The sequence below is a fragment of the Ovis canadensis genome, chromosome 3 (genome assembly GCF_042477335.2).
Source record: "Ovis canadensis isolate MfBH-ARS-UI-01 breed Bighorn chromosome 3, ARS-UI_OviCan_v2, whole genome shotgun sequence".
Classification (NCBI taxonomy): domain Eukaryota; kingdom Metazoa; phylum Chordata; class Mammalia; order Artiodactyla; family Bovidae; genus Ovis; species Ovis canadensis.
In genome coordinates, this window is record NC_091247.1 from 218,617,684 (window position 1) to 218,645,593 (window position 27,910).

General features: G+C 53.2%; 2 protein-coding genes across 4 annotated transcripts; both read left to right on the top strand.

The window, feature by feature from the left end:
* The first annotated feature begins 11 nt into the window (after positions 1–11).
* On the top strand, positions 12–4,927 carry TEX52 (testis expressed 52). 3 transcript variants are annotated; one of them, XR_011255323.1, is made up of 4 exons: positions 12–161; positions 1,406–1,997; positions 2,799–2,889; positions 3,020–3,107. XR_011255323.1 is itself a non-coding variant. In XM_069581532.1 (3 exons), exons 1-3 carry the CDS (start codon positions 90–92, stop codon positions 3,300–3,302), a joined length of 906 nt encoding a protein of 301 aa, XP_069437633.1. In that variant the 5' UTR covers positions 12–89; the 3' UTR covers positions 3,303–4,927. The 3 variants fall into 3 exon arrangements, 2 of the variants coding, with proteins under 2 accessions (XP_069437633.1, XP_069437634.1); XM_069581532.1 differs by lacking the exon at positions 2,799–2,889 and having other exon boundaries at positions 1,406–1,956; positions 3,020–4,927; XM_069581533.1 differs by lacking the exon at positions 2,799–2,889 and having other exon boundaries at positions 3,020–3,088.
* A 14,564-nt stretch (positions 4,928–19,491) lies between these two features.
* NRIP2 (nuclear receptor interacting protein 2) lies at positions 19,492–27,509 on the top strand. The gene is made up of 6 exons (XM_069581534.1): positions 19,492–19,903; positions 23,376–23,531; positions 24,615–24,697; positions 25,348–25,469; positions 25,692–25,744; positions 26,026–27,509. Exons 1-6 carry the CDS (start codon positions 19,712–19,714, stop codon positions 26,116–26,118), a joined length of 699 nt encoding a protein of 232 aa, XP_069437635.1. The 5' UTR covers positions 19,492–19,711; the 3' UTR covers positions 26,119–27,509.
* The last annotated feature ends 401 nt before the right edge of the window (positions 27,510–27,910 follow it).

Genomic DNA, 27,910 nt, shown 5'->3' on the forward strand with positions numbered 1-27,910 from the left:
AGCATCGCCATAGCAACCCCAGCGGCAAACAATGCTGCCAAGAAAATCTTCCCTACCAAGCTGCCCCTGCTGCTGGGGAGCCCAGAAAAATGGCCAGCCATCTCCAAAGACCATCCAGAGGGCTAGATGACCCATCCCGAGTGAGAGAGACTTTCCTGAAGGTAGGAGGCAGGGACACCTCTGCAGCGGCCTTCTGCGTCCCGCTGGGCGAGAGGCTGTCCCCACCCTGGGATGGGCCTTGCTGTCCCCTGGGCAGCTGAGCTCCTGGCATGTGAACCCGCATCCTGTGACCCTGTGAACACAGGGCTCAGAGGAGAGGAGAGATGTCTGATGACGACCTCTCAGACCCTCCCCCCAGCGTGCTGGTGTGGACTTGACTCAATGGACTGGGCCCAAGAAATGGATAAGTTTTTGGAAATAGAAAAGTCCTTGGGGCCAGTGGGAAGGAGAGGCATTTTGGGGAAGCATGGGGGTCCCAAGCAGCACAGCCTGGGGCCCGACTCCACCGTCCTTGCTCAGCGCTGCGGGCGAGCTCTTCACCCTCCTGTGCCTTGCTTTTAGCATCTTTGAGATGGAACAATAGCACTTGCTCGAAGGCTGTGAGAGTTACATGAAAGTAAAAGTTGCTCAATCGTGTCCTCAGTCGTGTCCGACTCTCTTCAGCCCCATGGACTGTAGCTCGCCAGGCTCCTCTGTCCATGGAATTCACCAGGCAAGAATACTGGAGTGGGTTGCCATTTCCTTCTCCAGGGGATCTTCCCAACACAATTGAACCTGGGTCTCCTATATTGCAGGCAGATTCCTTACCATCTGAGCCACGTGAGAAGCCTGTGAGGGTTACATAAGATGTGGATAAGTGTTCAGCAACATGTCAAGTACATCTTTGCTAGTTGATTTCATGGAGAAAGGAGGAGAAAGGGGAGGAACCCCATCTGATGCTTCCTGCACTTGCTTGTATCTCAGTGAGGAATGAGGGGAATGCAGCAATCACAGAGAAGCTGGGGAGGGGAGGAGATGGGACAGAAAAGCCCTGGCCCATCCCCTGGAGAACCATTTCCCTTCCACACTCTGCTTGGAAGCAGCATTTTCCGGAGAGGAGCTCTAGACCCCAGGCAGGAATGGGGACCCAGCATGGGAGGAGGGGTGAAGTCCAAGTGAGGAGTGGGAACATGTCAGTTGAGGAAAGAGGCTGGAATCAAAGCCAAAACCCGATAGATGGAAAGAGAAAGACTGATGAGTTTGCACGCGAATCACACAGAGTGCCACACACTTCGAGGGCAGGGCAGAAACAGTCCCTGGCCAGGCCACTAGGTCCTAATGAGAACCTGAGTCCAGAGGCCGCTGGCAGCTGGTCTTCTCTGGGGAGGAGAGGCAGAGCACCCCAGACTCCCTTGTCTCTCCCCAGATGGTCCACGCCCATGAGACCCTCCCGACCCCCGGCACATGGGCCCAACGCGAGTTCCTCCTCCCCAGGGAGCCCAAGGAGCTGCCCGGCTTCACACAGCAGGCCTACCACCAGCTGGCCCTGAAGCCACCACCCTACACGGAGATGAAGGCCAAAGTGCGCCAGCGACTGGCCCGCCCCTGGAAGGACGCCGCCCAGCACACCTGGGGATTCCACACCTGGCTGGACGTCGGGCGTCTGCCGGCCACCTTCCCCTCCAGGCCCGACAAGCCCTACGATAGCAACGTCTGGCGCTGGCTGACAGACTCCAGGGCCCACCACCGGCCCCCCGCCGAGCCCCCCGTGCCCCCTCCCTCCTGGCTGGGTCAAAACAGCTTCCTGACCTTTATCTCCTGTACTCCGATCTTCCTGGACAGGAACAGAAGGAAACAGGTGATCTTCAGGACGGTGAAGGAACTCCAAGAGGCGGAGAAGCTCAAGCTGAGGAGTGAAGTGAGGGCGCCCCCACTCGACACCCGTGGCAACATCCTTCCCCCCAAGGCCTCCAAGAAGTAAGAGGAGCTCCCTTGTCAGGGAGCCCACTTGTGTCCAGGTGACCCCTCCCTCTTCCATTCCTCTTTTTGATGCTTTACCTTCCCTCCTCCCTTGTCCTGAAAACCACACTCTGTCTGAACATAGCTGGAGGGGAGGGGTGGAGGCCAGGGAACCACAGCACGGGAGGCGCTTGATGACTTAAGGGAAGTTTAAGGGATCCAGCTGTGTGCCGTACATCTGCCAGGCCCTGGGGATACAGAGACATGTCACTCAGTCCCTGCCCTCCAGGAGCTTCCGAAAGGCAGGTACCGCTGCACGTGTGTGGAAACACGGCTCTCAATGCCAGCCCACACCCTCCAAGTATCCAGAGCGTGAGACAGACAGTGGATGTTGTGAGGTCATCAGTTATCAATAGAAAGAGCCAGAGGCAGAGTGAAAGTATTAGTTGTTCAGTCGTGTCCGACTCTTTGCGACCCCGTGAACTGTAGTCCGCCAGGCTCCTCTGTCTGTGGGATTCTCCAGGCAAGAATACTGGAGTGGGTTGCCATGCCCTTCTCCAAGGAATCTTCCTGACCCAGGGATCAAACCTGCAACTCTTAACGCCTCCTGCATTAGCAGGTGGGTTCTTTACCACTGAGCCACCAGGGAAGCCCTGTATTCAACTCTGTTGTGTGAAAAGTGGACTTCCCAAGGCAGAAATGAACACTACACCTCTGCAGACCAGGGCCAGAGGGCGGTGGGTCAGAGCGGGAAGGTCTTCTGTAATTGTGGTGTTCACCTTGAGGACAAGGAGCACGGCATTGGTGGAGGAGGTGGGAGGGCTTAAAAAATGGCTAGAATCTAAATGATTTTCTTACAGACCACAGGGTGGAAGACTGACCAACCATGTAGCATGATGTCACCAGCCTCACGTCAAAACGTACAGGCAGGGTGCAGGTCACTGGGCTTAGGTCCGTGTCCAGGTGGGCAGAGAGCTGGAAGGGGTCCCCATGGGCTGATGGCTGAAAACATCACCTCCCCAGCCCTGTCCCCTGAGTCTCCCTTTTGACCTCTGTCCTCTCCGCACCTTTCCCCCAACAGGTACCGGCACTTCTCAGCTGGTGGAAGGTATCAGCCTGGGGGCCTCCAGCTCATGCCCAACCCTCTTCCCAATGATCTGTCCAGGAGCTGGCCCTGCCCAAACCCGCTGCCTCACTACCGGGAGCAGGCGGCTAGGTTGGCCTTGCTGCCCAGCGCGCCTCTGAGTCAGGACCTGGTGAAGAACTACCAAACCCTGCTGGAGAGCCGGGTGGCCTTGCCCCTCCACTGTCTCTCCAGGGCCCGTTCCGGCAGGACCTCAGTGAGGAGACCTGGGCACCTGTAGGAGTGCCTCCAGGTGTGTGGCACGATGGTGGGCACACAGAGCCCCCAGCTGTGGCTCTCCACCCGAGGACCTTCAGCAGGAAGTCTCAGGGGCCAAAGGACTCAGGCTTGTGCAGACAGCCTCTCCACCACCCTCCCCAGCCTCACCTGTACCCCAGCTTCTGGAGACTCTACTGAGATTCTAATCTGTTCTGTCTTCCTTGGAGCGACCGCTCAAGGCAGGTGGGAGGACTGGGGAGAGCAGAGGAGGATCCAGTTCCTGGCGAGAAGCAGTGTGTGCCTGTGTGTGTGCATCTGTGCCTGTGTGTGTGTGCATCTGTGCCTGTGTGTGTGCGTCCATATGTCTGTGTCCATGTGTCTGTGTGCATATGTCTGTGTGTCTGTGTTTCTGTGTGTGACTGTGTCTGTGTGTCCATGTGTCTATGTCTGTGTGTGTGTGTGTCTGTATGTGTGTGTCTGTGTCTGTGTACATGTCTGTGTGTCTGTGTGTGTCCGTGTGTGTGTATGTCTGTGTGTCTGTCTGTGGTTCTGTGTGTGACTGTGTCTGTATGTCTGTCTGTGTCTGTGTGTGTGTCTGTGTGTGTGTGTCTATGTGTGTGTCTAAGTGTGTGTGTCTGTGTGTGTATGTCTGTGTTTCTGTTTGTGTGTATACGTCTGTGTGTGTGTCTGTGTCCGTATGTCTGTGTCCGTGTGTGTGTCTGTCTGTCTGTGGTTCTGTGTATGACTGTGTCTGTCTGTCTGTATCTGTGTGTGTGTCTGTGTGTGTCTGTGTGTGTCTATGTGTGTGTCTAAGTGTGTGTGTCTGTGTGTGTCTGTATCTGTGTGTCTGTGTCTGTATGTCTGTGTGTGTGTCTGTGTGTGTGTGTCTGTGTGTGTGTATGTTTGTGTGTGTGTGTCTGTGTGTGTGTGTCTGTGTGTGTGTATGTTTGTGTGTGTGTGTCTGTGTGTGTATGTTTGTGTGTGTGTGTCTGTGTGTGTGTGTGTCTCTGTGTGTGTATGTTTGTGTGTGTGTGTCTGTGGTCTGTGTGTGTGTCTGTGTATGTCTGTGTGTGTCTCTGTGTGTGTTTGCATGTGTGTCTGTGTATGTATCTATGTGTCTGTGTGTGTCTTTGTATATATCTCTGTGTGTTTGTGTGTGTCTCTGTGTGTATATCTGTGTGTATCTGTGTCTCTGTATGTATATCTTTGTGTGTGTGTGTGTGTGTTGTGTATGTCTCTGTGTGTATCCACGTGTGCTTGTGTGTCCTCTATGTGTGTGTACATGTGTGTGGTGTGGGGAGAGCATGTGGACAATGAGTTACCTCCGCTCTCACAGCCCATTTGGAGCAAGACTGGGATTGGTTAGGACACAGGAAGCTTCTTAGGCAAAAACAACCTCTATCTCAGCCTTCCCTGGACCATCTGAAGTCTGGACAGAACCCAGAAGGCACCCTGCTGGCTTGTGGGTCCCGCACAGTGTTTGGGGGAGCAGAGGTCAGGCCAAGGCTGTTCTGGAGGAAGGAGAATTGGGTCTGAAGAAGGCTGACCAGGCCTCGGCGGAAGGACAGGAACAAAGTGGAGATTTAAGGTAAAAGTGGGAGCAGTTCCTCTAGAGCCACACCTTAGGGCCCATGCTCACCCCAGGGCCTCAGGTTTCCCACTGGAGGTGGAGGGAGGAAGGCAGAGACAAGGGACCTCAAGCGGAGGCAGGCAAAGTGCATGGGTCAGAAAGGTGCTGACCGGCTGGGTGGAGAGTGGGCAGGAGGGGCTGGAGAGGGAGAAGCTGCACCAGGGGCCCACCTCCCCTCCCCTCGCCCACGTTACACCCCAACGTCAGTGACCTTCCCCAGCTGGTTTCTCTTAGCTTCTCTGCCCCCTGCCCTCTTTGCCCACTTGTCTCGAGCCTGTGGGAATCAGGAGGCACCTGGGAATCAAATATCACCAGGGTTCCAGCCCTGGTCTAGCCGCTCACCAGACGAGCACCCTCTGAGAGGGTCCTTGTTCCCCCCAGGCTCTCAGCTTCCTTCTCCGCACAGTGGGAACCACTAGGGCAAAAATAAGTGGAATGGGGCTTCCCTGGTGACTCAGTGGTTAAGAATCTGCCTGTCGAGGGTGGGATGATTTGGGAGAATGGGAATTCTAACATGTATACTATCATGTAAGAAGTGAATCGCCAGTCCATGTCTGACGTAGGGTGCAGCATGCTTGGGGCTGGTACATGGGGATGACCCAGAGAGATGTTGTGGGGAGGGAGGTGGGAGGGGGGGTCATGTTTGGGAACGCATGTAAGAATTAAAGATTTTAAAATTAAAAAATAATAATAATAATAATAATAAATCAAAAAATAAAATAAAATAAAATAAAATAAAATCTTCAATCCAAAAAAAAAAAAAAAAAAAAGAATCTGCCTGTCAAGGCAGGAGACACAGGTCTGATCTCTGGTCCGGGGAGATCCCACATGTCTCAGAGCAACTAAGCTTGTGTGCCACAATCACTGACCTGTGCTCTAGAGCCCGGGAACTGCAACTACTGAGGCCCATGTGCCACATACTGACGCCTACGGGCCCTGGAGCCTGTGTTCTGCAATAAGAGAAGCCACTGTAATGAGAAGTCAGCACGCTGCAACTAGGGAGCGACCCCCACTCACCACAGCCAGAGAGAACCATGCAGCAACGAAAACCCAGCACAGCCAAAAATAAATATAAATAAATAACTTTTAAAATAGATTAAAGAAATAAGTGGAATAAATAAAAGAAACAAGTGACAGACCTGCAAAGTGACCTCCATACCTGCAACTGTCCATCATTACCCATAGAATCAAAGAAATAAAAGAGTGGAAGATGATTCAGCCTAAGGCGTCAAGTACTGACACAGGCGACAGTGTGGATGAACTTTGAACCCTGAGTGGGAGACGCCAGGCACAGAAGGGAGCATACCACTCAATTCAATTTCTAGAAAGTGTCCAGAATAGGCAGTTCCAAAGAGGATGTGTATAGCGCATTTCCAAAGTTCCTTCCAGTTCCAAATCAACAATTCTATACCACGGTCCTTCTCCTGGCCGCCTTCCCCCCATGGTGAGGGGTCGGTGGGGAGGCCTGGAGCCAGGGGGTGAAGGAGAGTGCTCCAGGGCAGTGTGGGGCTCAGGGATGGGCCTGTTCTCCTCGCTCTGGATTAAGAATGGGAGCCGGAAGAGGAGGCCCCTTCCTTGCCTTTGATCCCGACATGTCAGAGGAGGTCGGGCTCTGGGAAACAAGGGTTTGGATGGAAAGCTGAGGCCCAGGGAGAGGTGACTGGCTCCAAGCCACACAGTCAGGCGGTCCCTGCCCTCCTGGTGCACCCCGGGCTTCAGGGCCCTGTGGTCATCCTGCTTCTCGGGCCACTTGCCCATCAGGCCTGAGTTTTGTCACCCCAGCAAGAGAAGCCCAGGGGACACCTAGAGGGTTAATGTGAAGTTTTAGGGGGATGGGAGAGAGGAGAAAACCTCATCCTCTCTGGCCAGAAGCTGAAGCCCGGGGAGCAGAGGCGTAAGGAGCGTTTCACAGATGCCTGCCTTACAGACCCAGCCCCCTTCTCCGAAGGCAGGCTGCCGGCCTCCCTCGGGACCACCACTCCAGCCTCCACCCTCCTGCTCTGCTCTCTGAATAGCGGCCTCTTTCCTGCCGGCGGCGCTGTTGGGCCCTCTGGTCCGTCACTAGTGAGAGATGCAGAGGCCAGGCTTCTGGAATTCCTGAATCCCAGTGGGCCATGGGGCTCCACAGGTCCTCCTGGTTCTAAGGATTCTTCAAAGCCATCCTCAGCCCAACCAGCCCACAATCACAGGCATCACCCCTACCCTGGCCCTCCCACATCCACTCACAGATGTGGAGTCCTCCAAAGCCTCTGGGGGTGATGACCCTGGTGCCTGGGCCCACCTTAAGGACCTCCTCTCTCAGATCCAAGAGAGAGGCAGGGCTGGAGCCTGCCTGCCCGCATCCTGCACCCCTCCCCAGGACACCCTGTGCTCTGCTGGGTGCCACCAGCTTCAGGACATGAATGGATCCCAGCACAGAGGCTCAGAGCCTCTCCTGGGTCCTCCCTCCCCTCCGCAGCCTCCCTCTCCTTTGGCCAGGTTCCGGCTCATAAGTGGGTGGCTGGGGCATGAAGCAGGGCTGGGGCCTGTGAGGCTGGAAGCTGGGGAGCTGAGGGCCCCTTGGGGAGTCTCGGGGCATCCAACCATGACCTTCAGTCTTCATCTCAACCGCCTGGCTGCAGAGCTGACCTCTGTCATTGCCATGCCTCAAAATGCCCCACCACTGCTCTGGGATGCCAAGTCAGAGCCACCATCCTCTGCCCAGGCCATCCAGACCCATTCCTGGCCTCCCAAGATGCACTGGCCTCTCGTCTCCATCCTCCGATGACCTGCTTGCTCAAGCCCTTCACCGTCTCGTCCACCTCCAAGCTTCTCCTGGTTCAGGCTGTCCCCTGAACCACACCACTTTCTCTTCTCATTACCTGGGATAACTCATTGCTATAGCCTGCTTGTTGTTATATCTAGTGGTTTCCGTGGCTCTTCATAGACTCGCCCATCTCAGGTGAATCTCCAGCGACACACACTCTGCACGTTCCCAAAGGCCCCCCTGGAAGAAAGCTGCTGCCTCTCAATATAGTACAGATTCCAAGGCAGAGTCAGGACACGTGGTTTCCCCCTGCCCAGCATCGCTTCCCCTGATCGGTCACTGAGCACTGGCATGAGACACCGCGACAGGCTCCCCGGGCAGTAATCAGTGGCTTCTTTAGCAGGAGTATCACTAGAGCGACACCTGCCACCCCGGGCAGGTCCAAAGCTTAGGCAAGGAGAAAGAGGAGATGGAGGGAAACGGAAGCAGGAAAGGAAGTCATTAAACACAAGACGGGCACGCGGGGCTTGGGGGGAGACGGGCTGAGGCCAGAGGGAAGGCAAAGCAGGATTCCAAGCCACCTCTTCACCCTCGCCAGGCACGGGATGTCCAAGATGTTCAAGGGGAGGTGGACATCTTTGCCAGATTCCCTGAGGGCACTTGCAGGATCCAGATTGGAGTGCAGAGCCCAGGGGGAGGGGCAGTTAGAGTCCCATGGTGCCAGGGAAAGGGGGTCTGGAGTGACTGCCGATGGCCGTGAGCAGATTCTGCAACTGGAAAGAGCAGGTGGGATGCCCAGCAAGCTGGTGTCCCAGCACCTGAGTCCTCGGTAAAAGCGGCACGGTTCCTCCTGGGTCCTGGAGTCCTGCCAGACAATTCAGTCAGCAGACTGTGTGTAAAAATGTTATTGGAAGGTGTGTGGGGTCCAGCTACTTGCCGCTCAAAAGCCAGTAAACAGGCCAGGCTGGTGGAAAGGATGCCTGCAACTAGGGGGTGGAGTTAGGAGAACGGAAGTCTTTCCAAAGGCCTACTCCCCCAACCACTGGCCATTAGTGGGGCAAGAGCTTTTATCGACAGACGGAGGGGGCTCCTTGCAGAAACATCACAGTCACCTTTGACCGTCATCTTGAAATTGGTCGTCGGTGGTCTGACTGGCATCATCTTCATTGTTTTCGGTACAGTTAAGCTTCAGTTCCCGAGTCGGTTTGTTTCCATTTCTTTGAGGCCAGTTCTCAGAATTGCGGCAACTCAAATCATGGGTGCAGTCTGGTTATCATGTAGTTAAATTTTTCCACCTGGGGTTTCAGTATCTATAAAGCAGCTCATACGATATGGCTCAGAATATTATCCATAGCCCTTGAGAAGGAACTAGAGGTCCTTGACTATGCTTAATGACTACATTATTTCTCCTTTGACTGTTTTCCTTTGTTTCCACATTTCTCATTTCTCTGGTTAAACTTATTCTTTGACTAAAGTTTGCCATAGATAAAAGGCAAGCAAAGGACTTGGGGTTGGGTGGGGGTGGGGTGGGGCAGCAAGGACAATAGGGAGAGAAGAAGGGACCAAAAAAAAGAAAAAGACTCTGCCCTTATAAAGGCTAGTATCTGGTGGGAAGATGGACAGGCAACAATTTTAAATAGTGTGAGAAATAAGGTAAGAGATGCTTGACCCGGCTGTGCTGTGAGATCAGAGGGGAGAAACCTCTAGGTCAGAGCCTGTATGCGTGTGTGTGTGTGTGTGTGTGTGTGTGTGTGTGTACAGGAGCGCTCACGTGAAGATGAATGTCACCTCCCAAACAGCAGAAGGTGGCTACCCAGGACTCTGTGTGTTGGATAGGAGTTGCAAGCTTTCCGTGAACCAGCCCACATCACCCTCCCAACACAATGAGGAAGGACCCACAGGGTCCCCATTTTAGAGATGAGTAAACCCAGGCCCTCAAACCCTAGCCAGTTTGCCGTTGTGCCTCTTGCTCAAACTTCACAGCTGTTCTGCAGATGACACGTTAGCTCAGTTTTACAGATGAGGACGTGATTCTGAAAGACGAAGCGCTTCACCCAAAGTCAATGACCCAGCTGGTGAATGAGCTGGGAAACATGACCAAGTTTGTCTGAGTGCCACGACCGAGGCTCAATCTGCTTTCATCAGTAGAGACAAGCGTTCTGCCTTTCTGTGCCTTGCTTTTGTTGTCATTATTGTTATGTTTTGGGTTTCTGTTTGCACTGCGAGGCTAACAAGATCTCCATTCCCTGACCAGGGACTGAGCCCAGGCTTCGGCAGTGAAAGCCCAGAATTCTAACCAGTGGGCCACCAGGGAGCTCCTTATACCTTGTTTTTTTGTCATCTAGGAAACACGAGGAAAGTATCTTAGCCTGGAGTGTAAACAGGGGTCCTAGACTGGTGGCCTTTGGAATATCTCCCTTTTGGGGGTGAAAATTGTTGTTGTTTAGTTACTCAGTCATGTCCAACTCTTTGCCACCCCATGGACGGGCTTTGTCCTTCACTATCTCCAGGAATTTGTTCAAACTTATGTCCACTGAGTCGGTGATGCTGTCTAACCATCTCACCCTCTGCCGCCCCCTTCTCTTCTTGCCCTCAGTCTTTCCCAGCATCAGGATCTTTCCCAATGAGTCAGCTTTTCACATTAGGTGGCCAAAGTATTAGAGCTTCAGCCTCAGCATCAATCCTTCCAATGAATGTTCAGGGCTGATTTCCTTTAGGACTGACTAGTTTGATCTCCAGGAGGTAGGAAGAAAAATTTCAAAACTGGCCCAGCCTCCTGGGACCCTTGCTGGACAGGAGAATTCTGGAAAAAGCGTCATGCCTGTCTTGAGCAGATCTGATAGGGCCGGAGGAGAAAGCCTGAAATAGACCTGGCTGCCCTCACCCTCCACAGACCCGAGGGAGCTGTTTGTCCAGCTCTGAATAACCATTCTAAGGAGGATGTCCTGGGAATTTCCTTATGTGGCAGGGCATTTGACTAGATGACTTCACAATGCCAGATGGACTCTCCCCCACCTCCATTTCTAACCTGGGCTATAAGAAACAGCACTACTCAGATTCTTCTTAAAAAGAAACTTAAAGACATCAAAGGTTATCACAAGGGAGGTGGGAACCGGTTCATCTCCATGTCTACTGAGGCTTGGACAAGAGAGCGGGGATTTTCAAAACAGCTACAGAGATTTCCAGGTGGCTCAGGCGATAAAGAGTCTGCCCACGATGTGGGAGACCTGGGTTCAATCCCTGGGTCGGGAAAACCCCCTGGAAAAGGAAGTGACAATGGCATCCGGGATTCTTGCCTGGAGAATCCCACGAATGGAGGACTCTGGCGGGCTACAGTCCATGGGGTCTCAAAGAGACGGACATGACTGAGTGATTAAGCACCGCACAGATGACGCTAGTAGTAAAGAACCTGCCTACCAATGCCAATGCCAGGGCAATAGAGACTCGAGGTCGATCCCTGGGTCAGGCAGATCTCATGGAGAAGGAAATGGCAACCCACCCCAGAATTCTTGCCTAGAAAACCCCATGAACGGAGGAGCCTGGCGGGCTACAGTCCATGGGATCATAAAGAATCATTCACTTTCTTCACAGGGATTTAGATTAGACACAAGAGCTTTCTGATAAGGTGAAGAAAGGCTGGAGTGGATTATGCCAGGTTCCAGGAAACAAGCTGTGAATCTCTTTAGACCTGTGACGTCTTGCAGAAATATAAAGGAGCCACATGTGAAAGGGAAGTTGCTCAGTCGTGTCCGACTTTCTGCGACCCCACGGACTATAGCCCACCAGGCTCCTCAGTCCATGGAACTTTCCAGGCAAGAATACTGGAGTGGGTTGCCATTTCCTCCTCCAGGGGATCTTCCCAACCCAGGGCTTGAACCCAGGTCTCCCACTTTGGAGGCAGACGCTTTAACCTCTGAGCCGCCACATATACAACTTTAAATTTCTTAGCTGCCATATTTAAAAAGAAAAAAGAAACAAGTGACGATAATTTTTATAACATATTTTATTGAGCCCAACAGATCCAAAATACCATCAATAGAAAGTAATGTAGGGACTTCCCCAGTGGTCCCGTGGTTAAGACTTCACCTTCCAATGCAGAGGGAGTGGGTTTAATCCCTGGTTGAGGAACTAAAATCCCACCTGCCCTGAGGACAAAAAATCAAGATGTGTAACAGAAGCAATGCTGTAACAAATTCAATGGAGACTTTTAAAATGGTCCGTATCAAAAATATATTTGTTTAAAAAGTAATGTAATTTACATTTTTTAAATAATGAGATAATTTTAATTCATGAGATATTGCACATTGTGTTTGGTATTGTCTTCAACACCCAGCGTGTATTTTACATTTACGGCGTAGCTCAGTTCAGACTGGTCGCATCGCTGCTGCTCAGCAGCCACATGTGGGCATGACCATGCGTCAGTCAGCACAAGTCTGAAATCACTAATGATGGGCACCCCATGGAGACACAAGGTGTAGTCTGGTTTTACCTGCAGGCAGAAAGTTCTCCAGGAGTCCCGAGAGTCTGTGAGGGTGAAGACCCAGAGAGCGGTACCTCCTAGCGCCTCTCAGCCTTCCTTGTTGCCAGAAACACAAGATCCATCACCACCCGCAGTTCTGAGAACCCGCTGGGCAGGGCTTTGTGTGCCCTTTTGGCAGAGGGAACCCTGATCCCGAGGGTCTGTCAGGTCCAGGGTCAGTGACTTGTTGACCGCTGTGGGTTAACGCTGCCCAGGAGAACTGGGCGACTGGGACTGACCTATGCACACTGTTGACACATAATGTATAAAACAGATAGCTAATGAGAGCTGAGTACAGCACAGGGGACTCAGTGCTCTGCGATGACCTACATGGGAAGGAAACCCGAAACAGAGGGGATAGGTGTAGACTTATGGCTGATTTTCTTTGTTGTACAGCAGAAGCTAAGACAACATTATAAAGTAATTATCCCCCAATTAGTTAAAAAGACAAAAACACCGCTTGGGAGAGCGAGGAAATATTCCGTGCTGGCCTCCTGGTTGTTCTCTCCACATCTTGCTGGTGTGAGTGACTGGTCACCAGATGGGGGTGCCAGGCCGGGTTGGAGGTCTACCGCATCTAGGGTGTGGTGTGGGGGCATCAGCCCAGCCCAGTCTGGCCCATGTTACCCCCAGCTGCAGCACCTCCGCCAGGTACCGTACGGCCCACCCCCTCCCCTGCGCTCATCTCCGCACGATGTCATCTGCCCCTACGCTCATCCCTCCCTCTCCTCTGCCTGGTGTATCCTCCAGCACCCAGCCCTCCCCGGCACCATCCATGAAGGTGTCTGTAGTCTGCCTTCCTCATCAGGATGCAAGCTGTATGGGAGCAGGGCTGCATCCGGCTCACCACTGTGCCTCCAGGGTCTCGCTCAGTGTCTGACACACAGTGTTGCTGTTCAGCCGCTCAGTCGTGTTCAGTTCTTTGCGACCCCATGGACACACCAGGCACACCAGCCTCCCTTGTCCTTTACTGTCTCCTGGAGTTTGTTCAAACTCATGTTCATTGAGTCGGTGATGCCATCCAACCATCTCATCCTCTGTCGTCCCCTTCTCTTGTCCTCTTGCTCTCAACCTTTCCCAGCCTCAGAGTCTTTTTCAATGAGTCAGTTCTTCGCATCAGGTGGCCAAAGTTCTTCAGCTTCAGCAACGTGGGGCAAAGGACAAATTTACAAAGGAAGAAGTCAAGGGACGCAAAAAGCAAGAGTCTCCTTACCCCCGAGCCTGTGGGACCATGAAACAGCGAGAGAGCCAGTATTAATTTAAGTCACAGACACAGGGACCAGCTGGACCCCTTCTGCAGCCACATTCCAGAGAATGGTATTTCCTGAGCACGACTGGTTCCCAGGCCTTGTCAGACCCACTGGGAAAGAGGTGACGCTGTCCCCAACCTCTCCCCCTCGAAACTGCAAACGCCCAAGTCCCCCATCTTCTTTTCTATTTTCTAAAAATATTTATCTATTTGGCTGTGCCAGGTCTTAGCTGAGGCAAGAGAATTCTTAGTTGTGGCATGTGGGATCTAGTTCTCTGATCAGGGATCAAACCTGGACCCCACCCCTTGGGAGCTCAGAGTCTTAGCTACAGATGACCAGGAAAGTCCCCCGGCCCCCACCAAGTCCCCCCTCTACATCACAGGAGCTTGTGCTGTCCTGTGGGATGCAGACACATGCTGGGACACCCATCCAGGCTGTCAGCCCAGCCCGAGGCACCATGGCTAAGCCCCCGAGGGTCCCCTCATTCTTTACCATTGACTGTGGCACCCCTCCAAAGAATGTATTAATAAAGGACTCTTGAAGACATTGAAGACTTCTCAGACCTAAGGAATGGATGGCTGAGAATGAGGTCGGGGGAGATACCTGTCAACGTGGGCCTGCTGAGCATCATTATATACAGAGTCCTTGTGCACGGTTAATTCCGCTATAACAACCAGGGACCCCCGTACATGCCACGGGAGCTTCTTCAACCTCTATGCCCAGCTAGTATGGGGGTAATGGGTATCCAGGCATGGGAGTGGAAGGGAGCTGGAATATTCCACTGAAACTGAGGCCAGGATGTGGGGGCTGAGCTGGGTAAGTGGAATCACACCAGTGTTTGGTTTTCAGTCCACACTCGCCATCTCCCTCGTGCTTTGGCTTTGGCCCGCGGGGACCGAGCAGGACTCGGGAGATAGGCAGGAGGCTTTGAGTCCTGGCTGTGCCCCCCGCCTCAGTACCTGACCTTGAGTAAGTTTTCTGAGTCTTGGTATACTCGCTTCCTGGGGCTGCCTCAGGAAGCCACCACCTAACAAAACCCTGCAACCTGGGTGGCTTCAACAGCACAAATGTGTTGTCCCTCTGTCCCGGGGAAGCTGGAAGCCCAAAGTCAAGGTGTGGGCAGGACTGTTGCCTCCTGAGCGCAATGAGGCAGGATTTGCTCCAGGCCTCTCTCCCAGCTGCTGGTGGTTTGCTGGCGACCTCTGACCTTTCTTGCCTTGAGACACACCACCCCACCCTCAGCCTTCATGCTCACATGGTATTCTTCCCAAGCGCAGATCTCTAGGGGTCCAAATTTCCCCTTTGAAGAAGAACACTATTTGAGCTATTTCAAATCCTAAAAGACGATGCTATTAAAGTGCTGCACTCAATATGACAGCAAATATGGAAAATTCAGCAGTGGCCACAGGACTGGAAAAGGTCGGTTTTCATTCCAATCCCAAAGAAAGGCAATGCCAAAGAATGTTTAAACTACCACACAATTGCACTTATCTCACATTCTAGCAAAGTAATGCTCAAAATTCTCCAAGCTAGGCTTCAACAGTACATGAACCGTGAACTTCCAGATGTTCAAGCTGGATTTAGAAAAAGCAGAGGAACCAGAGATCAAATTGCCAACATCTGTTGGATCACTAAAAAAGCAAGAAAGTCCCAGAAAAACATCTGCTTTATTGACTATGCCAAAGCCTTTGACTGTGTGGATCACAGCAAACTGTGGGAAATTCTTAAAGAGATTGGAGTACCAGACCACCTGACTTGCCTCCTGAGAAACCTGTATGCATGTCAAGAAGCAACAGTTAGAACTGGACATGGAACAACAGACTGGTATATTTTCACCCTGCTTATTAAACTTCTATGCAGAGTACATCATGTGAAATGCTGCCAGGAGAAATACCAATAACCTCAGATACACAGATACCACCACCCTTATGTCAGAAAATGAAGAAGAACTAAAGAGCCTCTTGATGAAAGTGAAAGAGAAGAGTGAAAAAGTTGGCTTAGAACTCAACATTCAGAAAACTAAGACCATGGCATCTGGTCCCATCATTTCATGGCAAATAGATGGGGAAACAGTGGAAACAGTGACAGGCTTTATTTTCTTGGGCTTCAAAACCACGGCAGATGGTGACTGCAGCTATGAAATTAAAAGACACTTACTCCTTGGAAGAAAAGCTATGACCAACCTAAACAGCATATTAAAAAGCAGAGACATTACTTTGCCAACAAAGGTCAGTTTAGTCAAAGCTATGGTTTTTCCAGTAGTCATGTATGGATGTGAGAGTTGGACTATAAAGAGAGCTGAGCGCTGAAGAATTGATGCTTTTGAACTGTGGTATTGGAGAAGACTCTTGAAAGTTCCTTGGACTGCAAGGCAATCAAACCAGTCAATCCTAAAGAAAATCAGTCCTGAATATTCAATGGAAGGAATGATGCTGAAGCTGAAGCTCCAATACTTTGGCCACCTGATGCGAAGAACTGAGTCACTAGAAAAGAGTCTGATGCTGGGAAAGACTGAAGGCAGGAGGAGAAGGGGATGACAGAGGATGAGGTGATTGGATGGCATCACCGACTCAATGGACATGAGTTTGAGCAAATCCCAGGAGATAGTTAAGGACAGGGAAGCCTGGCATGCTGCAGTCCATGGGGTCACAAAGAGTCAGACACGACAGAGTGACTGAATTGACTGACTAAAGAAGGACACAGCCCATATACACAATGGAATATTACTCAGCCATAAAAAGTAATGGATTTGAATCAGTTGTAGTAATGTGGATGAACCTAGAACCTGATATACAGAGTGAATTGAGTCAGAAAGAGAAAAATGAGTATCATATCTATGCATATGTATGGGATTTAGAAAAATGGTACTGATAAACCTATTTGCCTCAGAGAAGGCAATGGCACCCCACTCCAGTACTCTTGCCTGGAAAATCCCATGGATGGAGGAGCTTGGTAGGCTGCAGTCCATGGAGTCGCTAAGTCAGACATGCCTGAGCGACTTCACTTTCACTTTTCACTTTCATGCATTGGACAAGGAAATGGCAACCCACTCCAGTGTTCTTGCCTTGAGGATCGCAGGGAGCCTGGTGGATTGCTGTCTATGGGGTCACACAGAGTCGGACATGACTGAAGTGACTTAGCAAAACTCATTTGGAGGGCAGGAATAGAGACAGACAAAGAGAACAGAGTTGTGGACACAGTGGGGGAAAGAGAGGGTGGGCTGAACTGAGAGAGTAGCATGGAAACATACACACTAGCATGTGTGAAATAGACAGCCAGTGGGAATTTGGTGTATGATGCAGGGAGCTCAAATCAGGCGCCTTATGACAAACTAGAGGGGTGAGAGGGAGGTTCAAGAGGGAAGGGACATACGTTTCTTGGTTCATAGAATACCTGTGCTCATGTATACCTGTGGCTGGTTCATGTTGATGTATGGCAGAAACCAACACAACACTGTAAAGCAAGTATTACAGTTAAAAACAAATTTTAAAAAGGAAGGACACAGTCATACTGGGTTAGGGTCACCCTGGTGACCTCATCTTAAATTGACTATCTCTGTAAAGATCCTATCTCTAAATAAGGTTACATTCTGAGGTCCTAGGGGTTGTGTGCGTGCCTGCATTTTAAGTCACTTAGTCATGTTCAACTTTTCGCGATCCTATGGACTGTAGCCCACCAGGCTCCTCTGTCCACGGGATTCTCCAGGCAAGAATACTGGAGTGGGTTGCCATGCCCTCCTCCAGGGGATCTCCCCAACCCAGGGATCAAACCTGTGTCTCTTACGTCTCCTGCATTGGCAGACAAGTTCTTTACCACCAGCACCACCTGAGAAACTCCCTAGAGGTTGGACCATTAACATATGGATTTGAGGGGAACTCAACTGAACCCCTAACATCTCGTCTGTAAATGGGGATCGTAATGTAATTGTCGTGGTTGCAAAGTGCCTCAAGGAGGCGTGGTCCACAGTAGGGCAGGGGACTGTCCGCCTGGTTTGAATGGGCATGCGCCTCCTCTGTGCTGCCCGGATGGGATCGAGCCCTAGGGAGCAGGGCCCAGGTCAAGACTCACCCTTTGAGTATCCAGCACAAGTTAGCAGAACCTTGACCAGGGCGTGCTGATGATGTTGGGGACAAAAGGCTGGAGAGAAAAATCTGATGGCAGATGCATCAGGGCTCTATAAAGTCTGAGAGTGGCTTCCCTGGGGGTCCAGTGGCTAAGACTCTGCGCTCCCAGCGCAGGGTGCAGGTTCCATCCCTGGTCAGGGAGCTAGAACCCACGTAAGGCAACTAGAGAACCCAAGTGCCACCACTAGGACCTGCGGCAGCCAAACAAATTAAAAAGGAAAAGTCTGATACCAAGTGCTGGCAAGGAAGTGGGGCCAAGGAACCCCATCTGCTACTGATGGAGTGCCGGTTGGTACAAACACTTGGGAGGGTAATTTGGCATCATGTCAAAAGAGACAAGATGTATATCTGATACCCCAGCAATCCCAGTCCTAGGAATGCTTACAGGTGTATCCCCAAGAGACAGGTGCAAGAAATGTTCACAGCATCTTTGTTTGTAAAAATGAAAAATAACCTAAACTTCCTAAATGTGATGTATTCACTAGAGAAATACTATACAGCAATAAAAGCAAATTAGCCCACGGGTGAATCTCACCAATAAAATAATGAGCAAGAGCAAATTGGGACTTCCCCAGCCGTCCGGTGGCTAAGACTAGAGGTGGCTAATGTAGAGGGTGTGGGTTCAATCCCTGATGGGGGAGTGAAGGTCCCACATGCCTAAAAAAAATTTTTTTTAAACCGCAGAAGGATGTCTACAGTGGGTTGGACAGTGTGAGATGACACTGCTTAGGATACACACAAGCCTATGTGCTTGAAGAGAGGAAGGAGAAGCCCCAGATGCCACAGCAAACGTTATCTGGGGGGGAGAGGCACCCAGGGAGCTTCATGTATGTTTGTGGCAGTTTTTTTTTTCTTTTTTAATGAGATGGGGAGTAAAGGATATTGTTTATTCCTTATAACTTTCTGCATGTTTGAATTATAACTGTTTTAAAAAGAGCTAGGGGATTTCCCTGGTGGTACAGTGGTTAAGAATCTGCCTTGCAATTTTAGAAGGCTTCCCAGGTGGCATATCGGTAAAGAATCCATCTGCCAGTACAGAAGACTCGAGTTCGATCCCTGGGTTGGGAAGATCCCCTGGAGGAGGAAACGGCAACCCACTCTAGTTTTCTTACCTGGAGAATCCCAAGGACAAAGGAGCCTGGGGGGTCACAGTATATGGGGTCGAAAGAGCCAGACGCCACTGAGCACCAATGCTCTCTCTCTCTTGCAATGTGGGGGGTGCGGATTCGATCCCTGGCCAGGGAACTAAGACCCCACATGCCACAGATCAACTAAGCCTGCTGGCTGCAGCCACTGAAGGCCTCTCTCCGCAACTAGAGAGTCCATGCACCGCAATGAAAGATCCCACACGACACAGCTAAGATCATGCACGCTGCAACTAAGACCCAATACAGCCAAAATTAAAAAAAAAAAGAGCCAGACTCAGTGAGCCTTACATAAAGGGGAAGGGGAAGCTGGGGCCCTACTTGTGGGAAGATTCAGAGCTGCTCTTGCCAACCCTGGAACCCAGGACCCAGAGTAAAGGAGCAAAGGATGCTGAAAGGTTGAGACCCAGAAGCGGAGAGGCTCCCTGTTGAGACAAATGTGATGCTGGACCTCCCTGTTCCGAATCTGCACCCCAAGTGTTGGCCTGCATCCCACCCTGGGGCTGCAGAGAACCCCAGGTGGAGGGCACGGCCAGGAAACCCAGGAGACACATGCCCAGGGATATCTGTCCTGCATCTCACGCCTGCCCCTACACGCTGACACATGCTGCCTTTCCAACCACCTGGCACGGATACCCTGACAGTTTACAGCACAGATTCACCCCCTCAGCCACACACGCGTGCACACACACACACACTCCTCCACCACCCACTCCGGCCAGGACCCCAGAGCTAGAGATGGTGCAGAGCCTGCCAGCTGCAGCCCTGCCAACCACCACTCCCCCCACCTCCTCCAGGGCTGGGTTTTTCCAGCCAGAGCCCCGCTCCCTCTACTGCAAGCTCTGGAAATTGGTGTCTGACGCGGCTGCTTCTGCACGTTATTTATTTCCTCTCTTCTTCCCGCCGAGACGACCCTCCGGTCAGGAGAGCCGCAGCTGGGACACAGCAGGGTCTGCAGAGGCAGGGAGCACGGAGGTCAGGACCACTCAGGAGCCCCTGGTCCGTTCCAAGGGGACCATGAGCATCAGGCCGGAGGCCCCACGGGAGGAGGGCGACGCTGGGGACAGGGGCCGGGAGGCAGAGCTTCGGGGCCGAGCCCGGCTGAGCCAGCAGCGCCGGCTCAGACAGGCCACCCAGTTCCTGCACAAGGACTCGGCTGACCTGCTGCCCCTGGACGGCCTCAAGAGGCTCGGCACCTCCAAGGACTGGGTGAGGCTGCCCTCTCCCCTTCCCTCCCCTGGGGGAGCTGAGACCCCCACTTTCTCTGGCTCTGCTGGGAGGGTGAAGACCCCAAGCCTCCAGACACTTGCCTGCCCCTGGGGTGGGGGGAGGCGGCTCTGACTTGTGGGTTCACCTTGACCATTCCTGGCTCCTCACCGGGCTGTTGCCACGGCTTGGTGGCTCTTGGGGACCCTATCTATTGCTCAGCTTCCCTAGAGAGCTCCAGGCTTCCCTCCAGGGAGATGAAGAGCACCAGTTAGAGCAGAGGCTTGCAGTTAGAGCAGAGGCTTGCAGGGGGCGGTTTACTGCTGGCCCCAGAGAACCGGTGGGTTCAAGGCTGTGATTCGCTCCTCTCCCAAAACCACAGGTCCCGGCACACGGGGACTGGACATTCATTGCCTGTCACCCTCACCCCTGCTAGAACACCAGCGTTTCCCACGGCTCTGGCCTGGGCACCCGGCTCCTCAGGGCCCCCCGGCTCCCTCCTAGTTGATGTGGCCCTTCCAGGCTCCTTTCCTTCCATCCCCCTGCAGTAGCTGTGCCCCCCCGCCCCCTCCAAGGATACCAGGTCAGGGAGCACCCACCAAGAGGTGGTTGAGTCAGGGGACAGCTGCATATGCTCGCTCCCCTCCAGCTCCGACAGAGGGAAGGGTTGAAAGTGTGGGCTTCTGCAGAGCCTGGAATCTTGGGTTCAGAGCCTGGCTCCAGCGCTTAGCAACTTGGGCAAGTTACTTTCTGTCTCTGAGCCTTGGTTTCTTCATCTGTTACATGAAGATAAAAATAACAGGTTGTAGCGCATAGGGAATGTCAGGGTTACATCAGCTAAACCTGTAGAGGGCTTAGCACAGTGCTTGGGAAATAGGCAGCACCGTCTAAAGGCTGTTATTCCTCTAGCTGCTCCTCTGTTTTAATGTTTGTTTATTCTGGCTGCGCCGGGTCTTAGCTGTGACATGCAAACTCTTAGTTGCAGCAGGTGGGATCTAGGTCCCCGCTGGGGCTTGAACCTGGGCCCCCTGCACTGCGAGGACAGAGTCTTAGCTGCTGGACTCCCAGGGAAGTCCCTTCTCCAGTTACTCTTCCTCCTCCATTTAGCCTGAGAGAGAAAGTGAGGTTCACGGTGTCCAGAGAAGACAAGATGGCTCTGGCCTCTGGCTCAGGAGAGAAGAGAGCTTCTGTAGAAGGGCTGGGGGCACCCTGTCACCTCTCTCACCTAGGAGGCAGGGGATTGGAGAGCAGGGACTCCCGCAAGGGGAGGCATTTGAGGCCATTTCCGGGGGACCTCAGGCCACTCCAGCAGTCCCCTCTCCCCAGAAACCTGGAGCCAGACTCAGCCCCTCACTTCTCTTCCTGAACCAGCCCTCCCTCTCCACAACCCTCCCAGCCAAATGTTCCCCCTCAAGGAACCCAGCCCAATGGCACCCCCACTCAAGGGAAAAGTGAGCAGCCTGAGATTTCAGTTCAGAGAACGGCCTTGCTAGCAGTGGGCACAGCTGAGACCCCAAAGGACCAGGGAAGCAGGTTCTTGGCTCTCATCGGCCCATCTTCATCTGGCAAAGGGGCTCTAGTCGCATTGCTGCTCCAGCACGGAGATTCGGCCTTCTGCCCTCAGGACCTTTCAAATTGATCTGGAGCAGTTATCTTGTGTGGCTTGGGGAGTGAAGACACAGCAGTTAGGGGGACCCTGTCTCCCTCCCCGGGTGACTCTGGAGCACCCTGCATGGGAGTAGGATCAGAGCCTGTGCCCCTCGTGGGAAAGGTGGGCGGGCCACCCTTCCCAGGCGCTCCCAGCGCTCGCCGCCCCTTTTCCCAGAGCTGGGTTTTCTGCTGGCAGCCTGCCGGCAGGAGCAGCCTCCAGGGCCTCATTAAGCCCAGGGTAGAAAAACAGTCCCAGGCTCTCATGGAAAGAGGGCAGGTGAGGAATCATGTGTGGAGCCTAGAGGGACACAGTCATTCTTTGGTGGGCATTTATTGAGTGCCTACTGTATGCCAAGCCGAGCCCTGGGATATAAAGAGGAGTAACAAACCTGACCTCAAGGGCAGAAAACACTGCCCCCACCTGGTGTGTGGACGGAAGAACGCAAAGAAGTCAGAGAGGGCTTCCTGGAGGAGGTGAACCCTGCCTGGATGACAGTATGCTCTTGGAATCCCAGACTGAAAATCAAAACCTCCCCCCAGAGAGCAGTTTCTGAACAAGCGAGTTGAGCCAGTCACCCAGGCTGGCCTAGAGAAGGCTGAGGACTTTCAGGAGGAGGGATGAGCAGGGGCAGAGGCCTGGACAGCCTGGCCCAGGCAGGGCAGCAGAGGGAGAGTGGCCAGCTCACCAGGCCGTCGCCTCCAGGCAAGCAAAGTGGGGAGAGGCAGGCTCTGATGAATTTCTTTTTTTTTTAATATTAAAAAAATTATTTATTTGTGCCAGTTCTTCATTGTGACATGTGGTATCGTTTGCAGCATGTGGACTCTAGTTCCCTGACCAGGGATCGAGCCCAGGTCTCCTGCATTGGGAGGGCAGAGTCTTAGCCACTGGACCACCAGGGAGGTCCCTCTGATGGATTTCAAGCAAGGGAGGGACAGGTTTAGTCTGATGGGTTGCTTTGCGCTTCTCAAACTTTCCTGCGCACGTGGGTCATTTGCACGTCTTGTCAAAACGAGGTTCACACAGGTTATTTGCACGTCTTGTTAAAACAACGTTCCGATTCAGTAGGTCGTGATTCTGTGCTTCTAATGGGCGACAGTAAAGCTGCTGATCTGAGGATGGCACTTGGAGTAGCAGTCTCAGAGACTCCCAGGCTTTGAGCAGGTGGATTCGAGAGGCAGGTTCTTGTGGACTAACGGAGGCATCCCAGGGATGTGGGAGAGCTGTGCCGAATGCGTCAGTAGCAGAAGGCGAGGTGGGCTGTAAACACAGGAGGCGAAACTGGTGGAACTGAGAAGTGGCTGGACAGGGCAGCGCGGCTGTGGGTGAAGGAGGGGAGGATGGCTCCCAGCTTCCTAGTGAAGACTGGGACTTTCCTTTCTTCTTTGTTCTTGTTTCTTTGACTTCTTTTCATCACACTGTCAACACTGGGATCTGTATCCCATAGACGAATGAGGTCAGAGGAAGGAAAAAAGAAAAAATGTCCCCAAATTTGTGTTGTAGACAGGAGACAGAATTGCTACCTGCCTCCCAGCATCACACCAGTACCTGCGAGGTCACGTCTAACTCAGGATGGATCCCTCCCCTCCCCCCCATCTCTCCATCACTGAGCTATACATTGGGGCCCTGGAAACCAGCATGATTTGACGCTGGGGCTCGCTCTGCTATCATGATCTGACCGCTGGGACCCTTGGGGAAGTTTCTTCTTACTCCCGGGAGACTCAGGCCAGGGGTGGGGCTGGGCAGGAGAGCATGGGACGTGTGAGCTGGGGTACCGAGCAGACTGGGCACCAGGGTTCAGCATCTCCACGTTTTGTGATGGAGCAGCAGCCACACAGCGTGATCCAGAGACGCCTGGTGGTGGAGGGGAGCCCGGGCCGGCCTCAGGGGGAGCCTCCCCGGGCACAGGCCCCGATCCACGGCCAGGAGAGCAGGACGAAGACCAGCAAGCCCGAGAGGCCAGCACTTCTGGTCAACTGCAAGGTGAGACCCTCTCCTGGGCCTGGCTCCCCTCACCCACCCTCCCTTCTGCCCCGGAGGTGAGGAGGGGTGGGGAGCCAAGGCACTCCTCCCCAAGCCTGGGCCTAGAACTGGGGTCCTCCACGTTCTTTGTTCCCTGCCTCCGAGTCTTCCAAGGTCGACAGGACTCCTTTCCCATGAGCCAAGCATCCTCTTTAAACTGGAGTGTGCTCTGCACATAAACAACGCATGTGTGTGGGTAACGCAGCCCTCCTGGGAAAGCTCACGCTCCAGGCCACAGCCTTGTCATCTCTGAGCCCTCCCTGATACATGCCCGCTCCCTCCTGCCCGACTTTGCTGGGTGCCTCCTCTGCCTGCTCTTGGGTGTTGTCCCATGTCCTTCCGGCCCCAGCTGTCACCTCCTCCAGGATCGGTCCCCTGACTTTCCTGATGGAAGGGCCTTTCCTCTGGCTCAACATCTAAGGTTCTAGCCCCTCAACCCACAGGCCTAGACACTCTCTCCCAGAACCGGTGACCCTCCCCCCACCACTGCCTCCAGGGGAGCAGCCTCCTCTGCTGCCCCTCCCACCTGCCATACACAGCAGACCTCAGCAAACGCGTAGAAGGAGGAAATGACTTGTTTTACGGTGGTATCAAGTGCAAACTCGAAGGTCTGTTTTTATCCAAAAGAAAGCAGCCTCATCCTTCACCTGCAGTGGCGAATCTGGTTCCTAGCATCTCGTTTCCTAATCGGTGCTGTGGTCCCCGCCCCCACCCCTCCTCACTCACCCCCCAGATCCCAGATCCCAGATCTCAGCCCTCCTCTCAGCAGAAGGACTTCCATTCGGTTCCTCTACTTCTGATGGAATTCTCCCCAAACGTATGCATTCACCACTCACAACTTAATCTGATCCACTTCTGCCTCAACTGTATGACCCCCAGAAGAATCCCTCTTAAAGACTCAGTTTACTCCCTTCACTCATTTCTGAAAGGGACTTATCAGGGGCTGGGAAATATGATAGAGTCAATCCCAGCCCATTCCTCCTTGTGCCTGCCACCCCCGAGCCCCGCCCCCAGGGACTCACAGAGACCCTTCCCTTTTCTCAGTGCAGGGACCAGGAGCTTCAGGTGGCAGTGGACACGGGCACCCAGTACAATCAGATCTCCGCTGGATGTCTCAGCCGCCTGGGGTAAGGCAGGGGTGTGTGTGTGTATGTGTGTGTACGCGTGCGCGCGAGGGGCTTCTTTTCCGGGTGATGGAAATATTCTGAAATTAGGTAGTGATGGCTGCAGAGCTCTGCTGTCTACTTTAAAAGGGTGGCCTTTGGCAGTTCCCTGGTGGTCTAAGGGTTGGGACTCTGGGCTTCCACTGCTGTGACCCAGGTTCAATCCCTACTTGAGGAACTGAGATCCCACAGGCTGCATGGCTTGGGAAAGTCACAAAAAAAGTGACTTTCACTATATATCTGAACTATATATCTCAATAAAGCTATTATTGATTTTTTAGAATGTGTAACAAACTCTACTAATTTTATTATTTTATTTTATTTCTGGCTATTCTACACAGCATGTGGGATTTTATTACCCTGATCGAACCCGAGCTACCTGTCATGGAAGCTCGGAGTCTTAACCACAGGACTACCAGGGAAGTCCCAATAAAACTGTTTTCTTTTCTTTTTTTTTTTTTTCAAGAGTTGGTGGGGGCTCTGGCTGATAAGACTGGATTTAGACTCTATGTGGGGCCAGGGATGGGCTGCAAACCCAAAATGTGGTGGGAGGGACATTAATGGGGTGAGGGTGGGGGGCTGTGGTGGCCATAAGCCTTGCTTCCCAACCACAGGTTAGGGAAGAGGGTCCTAAAAGCTCCAGGTGGGGACCTGCACCCGGGGCCCCCAGCCCTGGTGGAGCAGCTGGAGCTACAGCTGGGCCAGGAGACTGTGGAGTGTTCAGCTCAGGTGGTAGGTAAGTTCTCGCTCCGTCAGAGCCCAGTGCCTGTCTCAGCAATTCTAGCTCTCCCTCCTGGGTGGGGCAAAGGCAGAGCCTCTCAGCTCCGGCCAACACAGACGAGGCACCCCACTCCCAAGATGCTCCCATTATCCCCCAGGTTCTCGGGCTCGGGCAGGGGTGGGCAGAGCAGGGTGAGGGCCGACGGGGGACAGCAGTGTCGTCAAATGGTTCCCGCAGATGTGGAGAGTCCTGAACTCTGCCTTGGCCTGCAGACCCTGCTTTCTCTCCAGGTAAGGCGATGCTCATGCTGGTACCACACCCTGGCCTGACCCGGGGCCCGGCAAAAAGAGCGTGGACCAGGCTCCGTCCCCTAAGAACGGAGTTGGGGACGTGGAATTTTACCCTCACTTCCTTAGAGGTTCCTTATCTGCCCACAACTGAAGAACATGGAGAACTTGGCCCCTTCTCAACAGTGGTCTGGGTGCATGGAAATGGGGAGGCGCAAGGAGTAGGGCGCGGTAGGAAGGAAGGGGGTCACCTGCCCAGGTGAGCTCACTGCCCCCACCTACAGTGCTGCATCGACCTGGAGCATCATGTGCTGCGGCTGAAAGCCCCGTTCTCAGAGCTGCCCTTCCTGCCTTTGCACCAAGAGCCGGGCCAGTGACGATGGCAGCCCCGGACAGTCCCCTGGGGGAAAACCTGCCTCAGGAGGCGAAGCCCTGGGGGATGGGGCATGACTAGAGCCGGGTAGCTGCGGACTGTCCCTCCTGTCACCACCCTGACCCCGCTGTCCCTTCTCCCTGGTGGGCAGCCACGCTCCTCTGCTTCTCAGCACCTGCCCTGCCTCCCAGGAAGAGCAGTCCCTAGAAAGGGCCCGAGACCTCAGGGTTCTGGTTTCCCCGTCCTCTCTCATCCCCTCCCAAGAACAGAGTCACATCAGGACTGCAGAAAAGGACATTGGCAAAGCGGGGCTCCAGGCTGGGCCCTGGCGCGGCCAGGGTGCCCCGAGTCCGAGGCTGCAGCCTGCTGCCTGTCCCTGCCTGCCCTGTCCACCCTCAACACCCTCGAGGCCTTGATTCCACGTTGCTCACCTCACAACTAGCCTGCCCCCTCACCGACCCCAGGCCCTGGCCCTGCTGGCCCACGTTTCTGATTCTGTGCTCGGCTGAGCGAAAGAGAAACCGTCGTCATGATGGGGACGTGTTGGGAGAGGAGTGCCCGGTCCACGAGGTTGCGGGCTCTTTCATCGGTTGCCTTTTCTGGGGGCTACAAATGATCGAAGCCAGTTATTGTTTGATTGCCCCATGCAAACCCCGGATATACCTCTATGACTTACTCCAAACACTTGCCCTCCACCTGCTTTCTCACCTGTGGGGTGCCTGAACTTTAAGTGGGGGCACATGGGAGAACTGCCCCCCAAGCCAGATGGGTTGGTGGGATTGTCAGCACCAACTTTACCTAGCTAGTATTCCTTACTTCCAGAACTATCCACCTCATTCGACCTTCTTCCCACCCCTTACCTCTGGCCTCCTGAGCTTGAGCTCATCTTCTCTGGCATCATAGCTCTTCCCAACCCCCACCCCACCCCAGCCCTGAGTCCAGTAAAAACCCCAAGGAGGCTCTGCTACCTTCACTGTGAACAGAGGATCCCAAACCTTAAGGCCCAGGCACCTGGTGTCCTTCTGGCTGGTCTGAGTCTCAAATCTGGGGGAAGAGTGAAACAGTGGCATAACTAACCTGACTAGGGGACTATGCCCCTTGGGTTGGAAACAAAACCTGGAGCCCGGACTACGTTAGACCAGAGCAGGCCCAGGTAAGGCCATGCCCCCTAGGCATACCTTCCTCAGCTACGTCCCTGGCACCCAGAGGAGGGGCTCCCTGGCACAGGTGCGGGAGTGTGCTGGCCCCTGTTGTCACCCTCCATGATTCCTGTGCTCCTGGGTCTCACCCTGTTCCTTTCCCTTCCACCTGTTGCTTCTGCCATTATAGACCCCAGGCCCAAGAATGCCCTCCGCTCAGCACTGACTTTGTTGGAATAAACACCTGTTTCTCTAAGCTGGTATCCTTCTCTGCTTCTAGTACCCTACATGATTGCGCTGCCTTTACTCCCACACAGAAGGAAATACGAGTGTGGACCTTCCCCCAGGGTGACCTTCTGGCTGGGGTCAGCGTAATTGAGAGTACAGGTTTTCCACTTCCTCTGCACACAGCTCACACACGGTAGGGACGTTCTACTTTGCCCTCAGCACACACATGTGCATGGTCAAGCAACCTGCAATGTGAAAACCACTGACTCGGAGCAGAGGAAGCCAAAGCAGAAGGGATATAAAGAGCACTGGGTACCATTCTGATTGTTGTTGGGATCGAAAACCCACATCAGATTTTAAAATCATGAGCGTGAACAACCAACATACAACCATTCTGTACCCACAGTCACCACTGTGTTTCTCACTTTC